This window comes from Lagenorhynchus albirostris, chromosome 15 (assembly GCF_949774975.1).
Source record: "Lagenorhynchus albirostris chromosome 15, mLagAlb1.1, whole genome shotgun sequence".
Classification (NCBI taxonomy): Eukaryota; Metazoa; Chordata; class Mammalia; order Artiodactyla; family Delphinidae; genus Lagenorhynchus; species Lagenorhynchus albirostris.
In genome coordinates, this window is record NC_083109.1 from 26,726,550 (window position 1) to 26,741,638 (window position 15,089).

The 15,089-nt window shown below is 53.3% G+C and overlaps 1 protein-coding gene across 2 annotated transcripts; it reads left to right on the forward strand.

Moving 5' to 3' along the window:
• Window positions 1-3,659: 3,659 nt before the first annotated feature.
• On the forward strand, window positions 3,660-12,456 carry DUSP15 (dual specificity phosphatase 15). Of its 2 annotated transcripts, XM_060124087.1 has the most exons (7): window positions 3,660-3,793; window positions 4,488-4,521; window positions 6,463-6,545; window positions 8,620-8,669; window positions 9,654-9,728; window positions 10,881-11,052; window positions 11,889-12,456. In XM_060124087.1, the coding sequence occupies exons 1-7, from the start codon at window positions 3,773-3,775 to the stop codon at window positions 12,159-12,161; spliced, it is 708 nt and encodes a 235-aa protein (XP_059980070.1). In that variant the 5' UTR covers window positions 3,660-3,772; the 3' UTR covers window positions 12,162-12,456. The 2 variants fall into 2 exon arrangements, with proteins under 2 accessions (XP_059980070.1, XP_059980069.1); XM_060124086.1 differs by lacking the exons at window positions 3,660-3,793; window positions 4,488-4,521; window positions 8,620-8,669 and having other exon boundaries at window positions 6,480-6,545.
• Window positions 12,457-15,089: the final 2,633 nt, after the last annotated feature.

Here is a 15,089-nt window from a genome sequence, read left to right on the forward strand (position 1 = left end):
CTACAGACCTAGAGGGTTTTTTTTCCTCCCCATTTTACAGATGGTAAAACTGAGGCCCATAGAAGTTAAGAAATTTGCTCAGAGTCACAGTGGCAGAAGCCCAATCCCACAAGGCTTTGTGTGCCATACTTAGCAGGTTGGACTTTTCCGCAAGGGCACTGGTGAGTGTATTAGGTTCCTACTGCTGCTGTAATTACCGTAAACGGAATGACCTAAAACAGTACAAATGTATTAGCATATAGTTCCTGATGTCAGGAGTCTGAATCGGGTCTCACTAAGCTAAAATGAAAGTGTTGGCAGGGCTGAGTTCCTTCTGGAAGCTCTATGAGAGAGTCTGTTTCTTTGTTTTGCCTTCCTCATGGCCTCTTTCCATTCTCGAAGCCAGAAATCATAGCACTGTGACCTCTGCTGCTGTCATCACATCCCCTCTGACTCTTATACTCCTGCCTTCCTCTTTCACTTATAAGGATTCTTGTGATTACACTGGACCTTCCCAAACAATCCAGGATAATCTCCCCAACTCACGGTCAGCTGATTAGCAACTTCAATTCCATCTGCGGCCTTAATTTCCTCTTGCCATGTAACATAACACGATCCCAATTTCCAAGGATTAGAGAATGGACATCTTCGGGGAGACCATTAACTTGCCTACCATGGTGAACCACTGAATGGTTTTAAGCAAGGAAACACAAGGTGAGAACTGCATTTTAGCATCTTCATATTACTGGTTTTAAAAAACTGTCACTTCCCGTGACTCATTTAAGGCAAATTGGGCTTTGTAACAACTAACACTTTCAAAGCCTGAACAGTATATAGATATTAAATGTGTTAAATCTAATAACTACATTTTTTTCCAGGGTTTTTAACCTCATAGAGTTCTTTCCTACCTGTGCTTTGATTATTTCCCCAACAATCAAGTAGAGGTACAAAGGGTTATGTGTTAATTCCCCCCAGATGGATGAGGAAACAGACCCGGGGCATTCGGTCACCTGCCCAGGTTCACGGAGCTGCTAAGGCCAGGTCATGATGAGGAACTGGTCTTCAGGCCGCCTTCTCGGCATTTCTTTATGCCATCCATAGGGTGGGGCCTTCTGGAAAACTCAAGTCAGACAGTACATCTTTTGCAATATTTCCTGTATAACCTGGGGCCCAATAATTATTTGTTGAATGGATTAATAACCCTGATTTTACTTCTGAGGCACAGATAGCGATTTTCAAGGCAGGAAAACTGGGAGTCATCCTAGAATTCCTTCCTTTTCCCCACATATAATCTATCTACATGTCGGTTATGCTGCCAAAATACTAATATATGCTGCATCTCTCCCCTTCTTTGCAGCCTCTCCACTCCCTCTTTGTCCCAGGGCACCTCATCTCTTGCCATCTCTCACCATCTCTCCTCAAAGCCTCCCTTCTTTGCCTCTCTAATCTATACTCCAGTTAGGGGCCAATGTGATCCATGTAAATCAGATGACATGGCCACTCTGTTTTAATTTTCCTACTGGCTTTCCATCATACTGAGAAGGAAACTCTAAACCCCCAATCATGGCCATACGTGGTCCTTCATGCTTGGCCTCTTCTCCTCTTTAGCCTCAATCTTACCACCTTCCCTTGGCCTCCTCCCCTCCAGTCCTACTGGCTCTTCCCAAAGACCAAGCTTTCCCACCGCAGGGCCTTTGCTTGTGCTGTTCCTTCTGCTGGAAATCTCTCCACTCTTTAAACAGCTGTGTCCTTCTTACATGTCAGGTCTTATGCAAATGTCTCCTATTTACAGAAGTTCTTCCTGTCCTCCAGTTTGCTTCCTCCATAGAAAATTGTGACCGTTTGTAAATGCTTTGTCTATTTGTCTATTTTGTTTGCCTTCCCTCCTAGCCCTGATGTCCAGTATGGAGCTACCAGCCACATATGGCGATTAAGCATTTGACATGTGGCTAAACTGAATTGAGATGTGCTCTAAGTATAAAACACACACTGGATTTTAAAGACTTAATACAATTAAAAGAATGTAAAATATGTCATTAATAATGTTTAAATATTGACTACACATTGAAATGATAATATTTTGGCTATACTGGGTCAAATAAAACCATTAGTAACAACCTGCTTCTTTCTACTTTTTTAATGTCGCTACTAGAGAATTTGTGATTACCCATGTGGCTCACATTGTATTCCTACTGGGCAATGCTGGTCTAGACCGTTAGCCAACAAAGGTAGGAACCACTGCCACCTTATCTGTTAGGGACACCCCTAATGCCTACCATATAGTGGATACTCAGTAAGTATTTGTTGAATAATTTGGTTTATATGAGAACCTTGGACACAGAGCTGAGACAGGCAGCCCCATGTACACTGTGAATTTGAGGAAGAAAGAAATACCAAAGAAACAGTTTTATTTTCCTGCAGTCACTGCATTTCAAACAGGTTCCTCCGACCCTGTCCTTCTCTGTACCCACATTCCTCCCACAGTCACTTACCACTACAGATGGAGGGGGGCAGGTGACGGCTAGAGGAGTAAAGCTGGTTCAGCTGCTTCTATTTCAGTCCCACAGGAGGTGTGTGCTCTCAGTTATTTCACATTCTCCATCTTTGGTCCTAGTAGCAGCACACTGAGACATACCGTTTGAGTAGCTGGGAGCCCAAATGGATTTGCCCAAGGTCACTGAGCAGGTCAGAGGTGAATGAATAGGGCCTGGAACCCTGGTCTCCAGACTCCCCTTCTGAGACTCTTGCCTCTAACTACATCCTGTCGTAGTCTCCTTTCCTCCAAGGAACCCAGGTGACTGTAACCCTCACTCATCTCCCTCTCCTCACATGCACCTCTGATTTACTGGGGCCCCTAAGCAGAGTTATGCCTGGTCCCAGCAGAGCTGACCCAGATGGCACTATCCTCAGAGGCCAAAGTATATGGGAGGAAGAGATGGGAGGATGGCTGGATGAATGAACAGACAGACGGAACAGTGAATGGATGGAGTGGAGGATGGGAGGACAGACTGGCTGCAAGAGTTGGGGAGGAGGATGGTTGGCTGGTAAGATGCCTGCATGGGGGACGGAGCAGGGAGATGTACAAAGGGAAGGAATTACCCACTTTTCTCGTCTCAAACAGAATCTGAAGATCAAAGTCCAGCCCCCATCACGTTTCTGCTAGAAAACCGAGGCCGAAGGAGCTAGGCGTTTCGCCCCAGGGCCCGCAGGGAGGGCCGGGCAGAGCTGGAGCTGGGATCCGAGTCTCTGAGCCCGCGGCTGGGGGCTCTCTCCGCCCCCGCCCCGCCCGCGCCTGACGGTGCCAGGGTGGGGGGAGCGCCCCGCCCCCACCTCCGGAGGTGGAGGCCCCTCGCGGCCCCAACAAGCTGCCGTTGTCCCGCGGGCCCCGGGCCCGGCACACTGGGGCTTTGTCCAGCCCCCCGCCGCGACCCACGGGTGGGGGGGGCGGCCCACATGACCAAGGGGGTAGGAGGAGCCTGCAGCGGCGGTGGCGGCGGCGGCGGCGGCGGCGACTCCAGCATTTCCCTCCCTGGCCGGGGGTCGGCGGGCGGTGGCGGCGGCAGCGGCGGCGGCGGCAGCTGGGCAGGGCTGGGCCGAGCTGCGGACGCCAGGCCCCCCGATCCCCGCCAGGCTGCGGACACCAGGCCCCCCGATCCCCGCCAGGCTGCGGACACCAGGCCCCCCGATCCCCGCCAGGCTGCAGGCGCCGGGCCCGGGCCGTCAGGGCAGCTGTGACCCTTGCGCTCAGCGAGTGGCGAGTTGGGGGTGCGCCCGGATCCCCGCCCCCGGGATCATGGGGAATGGCATGACCAAGGTAGGGGGCCGGGATGGCGCAACCCGCACCTGGCCGGCCCCAGCGCCGGCCGGGCGCCCGCCTCTGACCTTCTGGCTCTGGCGGTCTGTGTGTCTATTTCTCTGTCTCCCTGGGACCCTCAGATCGTACGTCTCTGTCTGTCTCTCTGGGGCGGTATCTCTCTCTGACTCTGCCTCTCTGTGCCTCTGTCTCTGACAGTTTCTGTGACTCTGTATTTCTTGCTGTGTCTTTCTGTGGCACTCTTGTCACCCCAGACTATCTCTTCCTGAGTCCCTTTCTCTGTCTCCATGTGTCTCTGTCTCCCTGGACTCTCTCTAACGCTGTTTCTCTATCCTTCCCCATCCCCCACCCCAAGGCACGACCCCCATCTGTCCCTGCCTTCCCACTTCCTTCTCAGAATTCCCCATCACCCACCTTAGAAAGTCCACCTCTCCCTTTGCCCCCCTCCCCTGTGCTCCTCCCACCCTCTTTCCCTAGGTCTTTGTGCCTCTCCTTCCTCTTTCCTCTCCCCCTACCCAGGCTGGCCTCCCTTGATGCCCCCCTGCTGCCCTCCCCAGACATCACTCATAGAGCATCCAGGCCCACAAGACGGGGGTGATCGCTCCCTGAGTCCTGAGGGCCAGACGCCCTTCATGGGACTGAGAGGGGCTGCATGCACCCCTACTCGGCTGACCCCGGCCTGTCTCTCCTGTAGGTACTTCCTGGACTCTACCTCGGAAACTTCATTGGTGAGCACCGCCCATTCTGTCTCAAGGCCATGGCACACTCCCTGTCCCAGGCCTGTGTCCACCATTCATGCTCCGGCCCACGCACCCTGGACACGCTCAGGAATGGGGCCGGGGGCAGGGAAGCGATGCCAGGCTGGGAGGGGGAAAGAACTCATGAAGACTAAGGGGGACGTGGGTGGAGGAGTGTCCCCAGTACAGAGGGCTCCGAACACTGGACACTGGGCAAGGCTGCACCTGCTCTGAGCCTCGGCCTCTCCCACAGCACAAGGCCCACCCCCGCTTCTAAGGATTTTGCCAGCCCTGAGGTTCTGGGGTGAGGTCTGTTTGGAGGTGTTGCTTCTAGCTGGGAAGCTGCGAAGGCTTCCTGGCACAACCTCCTCCTCAGAGGAGAGGTCTCTAGAGACTGGACTCTACGTCAGAAACTTCACCGGGGAGCACTGCCCGCTCTGTCCCAAGGCCACAGCACTCCGCCTGTCCCAGGCCTGGGCTAAGAGACAGGCTGGTCCGGAGCTTGGGAGACCCAAGGCAGGAAAAGTCACTTCCATCTGTGGAGTCAGAGAAAGCTTTAGGGAGGGAGGGGCATCTGCACTGGGGCAGAGCTTTCCCCATCCACTCCTGTCCCACTCTGGGCTTAGGGGCCCTACTTTCCTAAACCCTGGTCCCTTCCTCCCCGGGAGCTCCCTCAGCAGCTCACACCACACCGACTTCTGAATATTTGGTAAGTAAGGTCTGAATCCCCTTTAAGTGTGCAGGCCCATGAGGGCAGGAGCCATGAACTTGACCCCACAATGCCATGCCCAGCCAAGGCTGCACATGGTAAACGCTCAGTAAATGTGGTGAATGAGGAAGTGGGCATGTGGAGATCAAGTGTTATTTACTTCGATTATAAAAGGTCTGCATGCACTGGAAATCCAGCCCCTAGAGATGGCTACTGATAGCTGTGGGAGGTATATCCCTGGGTTGTTTTCATGTATCTTTGTACATATAGATATAATATTTAAAACAAAAATGGAGGCCTATTCTGCATGCTGTTCTGTAACCTGTGTTTCCCATTTAATAATATATTGTGGGCTTCCTTGCACATCCGCACACAGAGATCTTGTTAGTGGCTGCACAGTATTCAAGTATGAATATACCATTATTTATCCAGTCCCCTTGTGGTTTGTTCCCTTTTTTTTTTTTTTTTTTTTTTGGCTGCATTGGGTCTTCGTTGCTACACGCAGGCTTTTCTCTAGTTGCGGCGAGCGGGAGCCACTCTTCATTGTGGTGCGCAGGCTTCTCATGGCTGTGGCTTCTCTTGTTGTGGAGCACGGGCTCTAGGCGCACGGGCTTCAGTAGTTGTAGCACACGAGCTCAGTAGTTGTGGCTCGCAGGCTCTAGAGCGCAGCCTCAGTAGTTGTGGCACACGGGCTTAGTTGCTCCATGGCATGCGGAATCTTCCCGGACTAGGGCCCGAACCCGTGTCCCCTGCATTGGCAGGCGGATCCTTAACCACTGCACCACCAGGGAAGCCCAGTTCCCATTTTTAACTGTTTCTGATGTGTTGACAGTCATAAGCAGCAGTGCAGAGAACCATCTTCTACACACAGCTTTCTGTGTGAGTTAACCCTTCTGTAGTCAAGATTCCTAGAAGAATTGCCTGGTGAAGGATATGCCACAGAAGGGTGTTTGCAATGGAAAGAACAGCAGGGGCAAGGCTGGGGAGGTGCTGGGCTGTTACCTGTGGGTGCCGCAGTGGAGAGACTGAAGCTTAGGGGTGTGACAGGACCTGTCATCTGGGAGCAAGAGGTGGTGAAGGAGCAGGGAGCCGGCAGAGGGTGGGCCAAGGTGGAGAGGGCGGGCTGAGTAGGAGAGTGGGGCAGTGAGCTCCCGCCTCACTTGGCCATCGGAGTATATAGGTCACACCTGCCAGATTGGCTCAAGCATCCTTGTTTCTTTCAGACGCCAAAGACACGGATCAGCTAGGCCGGAATAAGATCACACACATCATCTCCATCCACGAGTCACCCCAGCCTCTGCTGCAGGTAAGCCTTACCCCCATCCCAGAGCTGCACATGGGTGGGAAGGGGGGTTTCAGACCCCCACAGCACCCATTTATCAAGTACCTACGACGTGCCAGGTCCTCGACTGGCACCAGGCCTTCCTGACCCATATGCTAACTCATTTGCTTAAAAACTGGCCTGTTTTACATTAGCATCCCTATTTGCTCCCTCTCTGGCAACTGAGGACCAGAGAGGTAAAGTAACTGGCCTGAGGTCACACATCCAGGAAACTAAGGAGCTGGAATCTGAACACAGGCCATCTGGCTCCAGAGGCCTCACACTAAACCTTAAAAAGTCTCCCACAGGGGCTTCCCGTTGTCCAACTGAATAGATGACTCCACGTAGATGTTTCTGGGCTCTGTGTCTCGCTTGTGACCTGGGGCTATGATTTCACCTGTCTGGGCCTCTGATCCCTCAGCCCTATCTGCCCCCAGGGGACTGTGACATGGTAAAGATGCTTTGCACACTGTACAGCACGGCCCCCACTGGGAGGGTTGGAGCTGGTATTATCGAATCCTGGAAAAGACGGGGTGAGGGTGTTATGACCTAGAGTAGGGAAGTAGGAAATCCCGGCCACATGTGCTGGAGTCAGGAGCTCTGAGTTCACATCTTCACCACATTCTGACTGTAACCTTGGGCACAGGACTTCACTTCTCTAGACCTCAGTTGCCTGATCCGTAAAAGGGGAATTTTATAACAGTACCTACCTCACTGGGTTGTTGAGAGCCACAGAATAGGCACTCAACAAATTATAGCTGACATAATAACAAAGTTAATCATATTCTCAATCAGTAAACAGAGCCCCTTCCTCTTTATCTGTTAGAGTCTGTCTCACCCATCGACGGGAGAGAACTGTGGGTGGGAAGGGACTCTGGAGATCTGAGATCCAGACCGGGTTCTGTCACAGCTTTGCTGTGTGCCCTTGGGCAGGGTCCTCGCCCTCTCTGGGCCTTAGTTTCCCCTTGTGTCAGATTTGATGGTCTCTAAGAGCTACCTCCAATAATCTGTGGTTCTCAGTGTCATGGAGACACTAGAAGAAATTTCCAGGTCAATGGAGTCTGATTTTGCTTTATAGAGCAGGCTTGTTTTGGAGTATTTGGAGTATGCAAGTCACTAGAGTGCCTGAGGAAGGTTGTCTAGGCATGACTATATTTACTAATGAAATGACTACTGGCAAAATGAGTCCCTGCTCCGGCAGCCCTGCCCTCTTCTCCCTCCCCATCCATCAGTGAATTTACCAGTCAGGGTTTGATAATGCCCTGCAAATCCAAGGCCAAATGTGTTGCAAAGTGAATTTGCGAACCTTGCAAAAGATGCAGGCTTGCAAAAGATGCAGGCTCGTGTGACCTTGGGGAGAGTGAGTTACAGAGAAGGGCTGGAATCTCACACAAAGCCACTAACAGATGAGGACCTAGCCAGGCGGTCACTTAGTCACTGGCTGGAGGTGCGCCAGTCCCTTGAAAAGAGCCATTTGAATATCAAAGGACTAAGAGAGGTCCCTGAGAAAAGTGATTCTTGGAATGTGGGCAGGACTCATCTTTAAGATCTTGTGGGAAGGTTAGGCGTGGAGTGAAAGATGTGGTAGCAAGTTTGTTGGAGAAATTCCTGACAATTCATTCCTTGATTATTTTAATAATTAGCACAGAGTTTTATAACCACATTCATGAACTAAAACTAATCTTCATATTTCTTGTTTCTTTTCAAGAGAATAAAATCTGCTTTGCCCTTCTTACTGTGTAATTTTGTAATCCTTTTATGGAGGGGAGTCAAGTTAAGTGGCCCTTTCCCAGCTATTAAATAAAAGGTCCCTGAATCCTTTTCGGCAAGTCTTTGTGCCCGAGTCAGCTATGGGGTTAGGGTACCATCTTCTCAGAAGGCTCTGGAACCACAGATGGCCAGACCTGGGAGGCCCTCAGAGGAGGTGTCTACCCTCTTTGGACAGAGACGATAACAGTGGCCCAGAGAGGGGCAGGAACTGGCCTAAGGTTGCGAGGTGCTTGGGAGGCCCAGGCTGGGGTTGGGGTGCAGGCTGCCCATGTGTGTTTTGTACTTGCAGGACATAACCTACCTTCGCATCTCAGTGGCCGACGCCCCTGAGGTACCCATGTAAGTTCCTCTGGACGGGCTGACAGATGGACAGACAGCTGCTTCGTGTGGTGGGAAGAGGGAGGGTGGGAGGTGGTCTGAGGGAGGACAGAGAGGACTCAGGCCACAAAGCTGTCCTGGAGACCCCAGCACAGGTGTTCTCCCAGACCACCTGGACTCTGTCTCAGCCACACCCTTGCCTATGCCGCTGGCCAAGTCTTAACCTCCCAGAGCTCAGTCTCTTTGGCTATGAAATGGAGAAAACACCCTGTCCCTCAGGCTCAGACGCCCCAGTGGATTTGAAAGGGTCAGGCTCAGCCTGTTCCTGGCCTTGGAGTTAAGGCATCTGGGTTCAGGCCAGGCTCTGCCATTTACTTGCTGTTTGACCTTGGACAAATCACTTCCCCCCTCTGAGAGAGAAAATGGGTGTGTGTGAGGGGTTGGGGCCATCAGCACCAAGGAGGCTGTCATAGATCAGATAGCACAGGTTGAGGATCTAGGACAGGGCCTGGCGTGTAATGAGGGCTCAGAAAGCAGGATTTTGGTTTATGTTATTAGCAGTAGTACACCCCAGCCTGGGAGGGACCCAGACAGACACTCCTGCCCCTTGGGACTCTTGCTCCCAGCCCTGTTGTTGACCGTTATTGTCCCCAGGCGCTCTGTTTGCAGACCCCAGAGGGGTGGGACTCCTCGCACCCATTTCCTTGAAAGGTCAAGATAAACCCTCCATGAAAATAGGATCCACAGGACCCGTTGAAGAGGTGCTCCTGCCTCTGTGGTGGGATTTGCCAGCATTGGCCTCTCTCACCTCCTGAAACGCCACCATTATTGCTTCACACACACCTCCACCAGTACTACAGTGTCAGCCCCTAGTCACTGCACGTGCTGGCTGACCTGAGGATCCAGGGCTCTGTCTCTTGCCATCCCAGAAATGGGGTGGGGGACAACTCCTAGGAGACCTGTCCCCCCCCCCAGTGCTCTGTACCTTATTGCTTTCTTCTCTAGCAAAAAGCACTTCAAAGAATGTATCAACTTCATCCACTGTTGCCGCCTCAATGGGGGAAACTGCCTTGTGCACTGGTGAGTTAAGAGGGGAGTGGGGGGAGGGGAAGTGAGTGGCCTTCCTCCATCCTGAACATGCCCTCATCCTGTGGGGAATGCAGAGCCTGCGATGGATCTTCTCCAGCCTGTCACGATGCCTGACAGTCCACCATTCGTCTGACAGGCTGATGGAGGACTCAGATCAAGGCTCTGTCTCTTACCAGCTGTATGGCCATGGCCAGATAGCTATTTCTCCCTGAGACTCAATTTTCTCATCTGTAAAATGGGAAAAAAGAATGTTGACCTGGCGAGCTATTGGGAGGAATAGGTGAGGTCAGGCAGGTAGCCCAGCATCCTTCAGTAGTTCCAGCTCCTTCTCCTCCCCTCTAGCCTTTGAGGCAGTAGTACAGGGCAGTGAGGAGCCCCAGGCTGGGAGATGGGACCCCTGAGTTTTCCCAGGGGCCCCTGGCCCTGTTGATTTCATTCATTCCATAACTTCTCACTACGCCTGGCTCAGGGTAGCTCTGCCTGAGCCCCAGCCATAGGGACGGCTCCTCCAGCCTGCCTCTCCCCCTCTCTTCCTCCTTTCCTTGCTCCAGCTGTGCTGGCCATCTCCCCATTCTTCAAGTCCACCAGGATCCCACCCACATGGTCTTTGTACACTGCCCAGAACATTCTTGACAATCCTTACCCGTCTTTCAGGATTCAGCTTGATGTCACTTCCTTGCGAACCCCTTCCCTAATCCTCCGCATCCCTTCCACTAGATTAATACCTCTTCTTATACAATCTCCTAGCCTCTGGACTCATCTTCGAAGCAGTTATCACCACCTGAAATTGTTTCCCTTGTTAGCGTCTGTCTCTCCCAACCATATTGTAAGGCCCAGGATAGCAGAGACCATGTCTGTTTTATTCTCCACTATATCCCCAGTACCTGAAAAATCACAGATGATCAGGAAACGTGTACTGAATGATTGAGTGAAGTGATGTTTCACTCAGGCCTTTGATGTGGATGAATGCCAGGCAGAGGGAACAGCATAGACAAAGGCCTGATGTGGGAAGACAGGTCCTGGCAGGTTCCTTGTGGTTGGAGCTCAGGAGGCAAGGGTGGGAGAGCTGAGGTGGGGATGGGGTGCCTGGAGGACACGGAGAAGATTGGGCCTTACCTGAAGCCTTGGGGTGGGATGTCCCAGCTTTGCAGGCATCTCCCGAAGCACCACCATCGTGACGGCATATGTGATGACTGTGACAGGACTGAGCTGGCGGGACGTGCTTGAAGCCATCAAGGCCACGCGGCCCATCGCCAACCCCAACCCAGGCTTTAGGCAGCAGCTTGAAGAGTTTGGCTGGGGCAGTTCCCGGAAGGTAGGGGCAGGGGCAGGGGTGGGAAACTCTTCTTACTTGAGCTGAGCACTGATTGGAAGGAATTTAGCCTGTGCTTCAGACCCGGCAGAAGACTTTTCTGGGGTCTTGAACTCGTGGCTCTTGAGCTAACCTAGCCCCTAGGTTGGACGGCCAGGTGTTTCCTTTTCCTTTTTAACTTAGGATTTGAACACCCGTGGGCCTGATTATGGACCCTTCAATCTGGCTAGGTTCCAGCATTGCCTGCTCTGCCTACCTGGAGCCTGAAGGCATTTGAACATTTGGCTCCTCTGGGGAGACATGTCCAGTCCTTATTCCACCCCTGGGTCCTTGATGAGGCCAAAGCAGTTCCTTCTCTTATGCCCACTGGGCAGATGGCACGTGGAGATGTCGGGGACTGAGCCGCGCCCTCCCCCACCCGCAAACGAGAGATGAGAGAGAGAAGCAGTCAGTGCAGGAAGGCAGGCTGCTGCCCAGAGACTTGTCTGCAAGGCTGCATTAGGAAAGAGGCAGGCAGGGAAGAGGGCCTGCTTGAGTAGAGTTGTTGGGCAGTGTGGGGAGGGGTTAATGTGGTCCCCACTGTGCAGGTGGGGGGCTCGCTTTAGTAGGTCTGGAAGATGGAGTGTCAAAGGGGAAGGGGATTCAGGGAGAGGGGAGGGATTCGGAGGGAGAGGGGCTCAGTTAGGGGGATGGGGACGCAGAAGGGAAGCTAAGAGGATGGTCAGGACGGGAGGGGCTTAGCGAGGTGTGGGAAGCTCGAAGAAGAGCGGAAGCTCTGAGGATTGGGGAGGGGACCGAGCCGGCGGCCCGGCACCGACCCCGACTCCACCCCACCCCAGCTTCGCCGGCAGCTGGAGGAGCGCTTCGGGGAGAGCCCTTTCCGCGACGAAGAGGAGGTGCGCGCGCTGCTGCCGATGTGCGCGCGCTGCCGGCAGGGCTCTGCGAGCGCGGCCTCTTCCCCCGCGCCCAGCTCCTCGGCCTCGGAGGGGACCTTGCAGCGCCTGGTGCCGCGGTCGCCCCGGGAAGCCCACCGGCCGCTGCCGCTGCTGGCGCGCGTCAAGCAGACTTTCTCTTGCCTCCCGCGGTGTCTGTCCCGCAAAGGCAGCAAGTGAGGATCCTGCCCCGCCGTGGCGCCCCTCGGCCTCTCGACCGGTCCCCTTCGGGGATTGTCTGCGCCTCCCACGGCCTTCAGGACGGGCCCAGAGCCTGTGGGAGCCCCGCGGCGGCCTGATCCCCGCCCCTGCCCCCTTCTCGCCTTGCTTGTCTGCGTCCGCGGTCAGTGTGTCCTCCATCTGTGTGTGTGGCTCTGTGTCTGGGCCGGCCTGCTGCAGCTACCTGGTGCCTTAGTTCTTGGGCTGGGGGAGGGTGCCCCCGGCCCCCCCTCCCATTAAAGGCGGTGGGAGTGGGAGTGGGAGTGGGTGGGTGGGGTAGTTGGATGGGCCTGGAGGATATTAAAGAGACACAGAAGCTGCCTGTCTGATCGCCTCCCAGTCGTTCCTTCATTGAGCAAAGGCAGGGCTGCAGGACTCTGCCAGGGGCTGGAGCCTGCCGGAAAAAAGAATGGGAGGGGGTTTGCATCCCCTAGGGCCTGAGGAGGCTGCCACCCTCCGTGAACTGCAGTCTGCAGGGCTGAGCTCCACTTCCCTGACCCTCACCCCTATCTCTCCCTGGAGCCCTGGTCTCCTGAAAAGGCTGCCAGCTCCTCCTCTCTGAACCCCTTTCCCCCTGGCTGAGCTCCTGTCCTCCCTGAGCACTGCCCCCCCCCCCCGCCTCCTCCCCAGCTCCTTTCCTTTCCCTATCCACAAACCTTAGCTAGTAAAGGTATAGTAGTAGTACCTGCCTCATGCCTGACTTTTTACTTGAATGAGTTCACTTACTCCTCGGGGAGGAAACTGAGGCTCAGAGTGGTCAGGCAGCTTGCCCAAGGACACACAGCTAGAGTAGGGGAGGCTGGGTTTGAAGCTAGACACTCTGTGTCCCATGATGGTTGTTAAGAAGCAGCTCCTTCTGGTCTTGAAGGTTATTGGCAAGGAGGATCCACCCCCAGCTAGTGGGAATGGCCCTCCCCACCTAGAGTTTAAAGGTCAGGGGAGCCACTGTGGAGGGAGGGTCTCAGGGCAGCCCATAAAGCAGCAAACTGACTCTGAGGATGAACAGGGGTCACCCGAGCTGATTTTTCCTAAACTAAAATTAACTTAGAATTAAGAGAGATCTGAAATCTCTATAATCTAATAAACACCTGTATGGGGGTTCTTATTATGCACCACGCACTGTGTCCAGGGCTGTGGCGGAGGCCCAGATTCCAGTATTCGGGGTGGGAGGATGGATGAAATAACCTTCACCTGCTACCCAACCTCCTCCTCTGCATTCATGCAACATGAGTTCATTGAGTACCTACTGTATGCCAGGCATTATACTGGGCACTGAAGACACAGCAATGAGCAAACCTGCGCCCTGGTGTTGCTGACATTCTAGTGGGAAAGACACTAGATAAACAGATAAACAAAAGAAAAAATATGTCCGGGGGACTTCCCTGGTGGCGCAGTAGTTCAGACTCTGTGCTCCCAATGCAAGGGGCCCGGGTTCCATCCCTGGTCGGGGAACTAGATCCCACATGCATGCCGCAACTAAGAGTTCTAATGCCTCAACTAAGGAGCCAGCCTGCCGCAACTAAGACCCAGTGAAGCCAAATAAATATTTTTTTAAAAAATGGGGGGCTTCCCTGGTGGCACAGTGGTTAAGAATCCACCTGCCAGTGGACACAGGTTTGATCCCTGGTCTGGGAAGATCCCACATGCCGCGGAGCAGCTAAGCCGCATGCTAAAACTACTGAAGCCCCCGCGCGTAGAGCCCGTGCTTTGCAACAAGAGAATACACCTCAGTGAGAAGCCTGCACACCGTAACGAAGAGTAGCCCCCGCTCGCAGCAACTAGAGAAAGCCCATGTGCGGCAACGAAGACCCAACTCAGGCAAAAAAAAAAAAACTCCATTCCTATCATCTCTAGGACAAACAAAACCCCTTGATCTGATGTTCCAGGTCCTTCATGATGCTCCCCGCCCCCTTCCATTGCTGCTTTTACCACACTGTGGCTCAATAACAGCAATAATACCACTCATTTATTGAGCACTTACTGTGGGCCAGGCAATGTGCCAAACACTTTACCTGCATCTCATTGAATCCCCAAGCAGCCCTGTGAAGTGGCTGGTCAGCTAGCAAGTGGTGGGGCTGGGATTTGAATCCAGGCAGTCTGGCTGTGGACCCCATCCTTGTCATTACTATGACTCTGCCCACCCCCCCCAGAAAAAAATGAAGAGATTGTCTGACACAATCAATACTCCTGCTTAGATGTAATTATTACTCTTGTATTTATTATTTTATTTTAGTTTTTAATTTTTTATTTTATTTTTGGTTGCGTTCGATCTTCGCTGCTGCACTCAGGGTTTCTCTAGTTGTGGCGAGCGGAGGATACTCTTCGTTGTGGTGCGCGGGTTTCTCATTGCAGTGGCTTCTCTTGTTGCGGAGCACAGGCTCTAAGCGCACGGGCTTCAGTAGTTGTGGCATGTGGGCTCAGTAGTTGTGGCTTGCGGGCTCTAGAGCACAGGCTCAGTAGTTGTGGCACATGGGCTTAGTTGCTCCGTGACATGTGGGATCTTCCTGGACCAGGGATCGAACCCGTGTCCCCTGCATTGGCAGGTGGATCCTTAACCATTGCACCACCAGGGAAGTCCCATACTCTTGTATTTAATCATATGAAATTTTTTGTGCTCCATCAGAGTCCTACAGCTCTGATTTTGAATCCTGGCTGTGACTGTAGAAATGTCAGAACTGGGTGGCTGCTGCCATATGAGGACAGAAGGTGGGGATCATGAAGCAAGGCCCCTGACAGGTACACATGAGGGACAGTGCTCCCAGCCTCTGGTCAACACTGGCTGGCAATCCAGCTCGGTGCTCCCTGCAGTGAGGGGTGGTTTCTCCCTCTCAGAACCTCAGTTTTCCCAGGTACACAGCCAGGGTGGAGGGGTCTGAGCTACTTGACCTC

Coding starts and splice junctions, on each gene's coding strand:
- DUSP15 (XM_060124087.1), top strand. CDS start 3,773: ATGGGGAATGGCATGACCAAG. Junction 6,546..8,619: donor CACCCCAGCCTCTGCTGCAG/GTAAGCCTTACC, acceptor TTGTACTTGCAG/GACATAACCTACCTTCGCAT. Junction 9,729..10,880: donor GGAAACTGCCTTGTGCACTG/GTGAGTTAAGAG, acceptor GGGATGTCCCAG/CTTTGCAGGCATCTCCCGAA.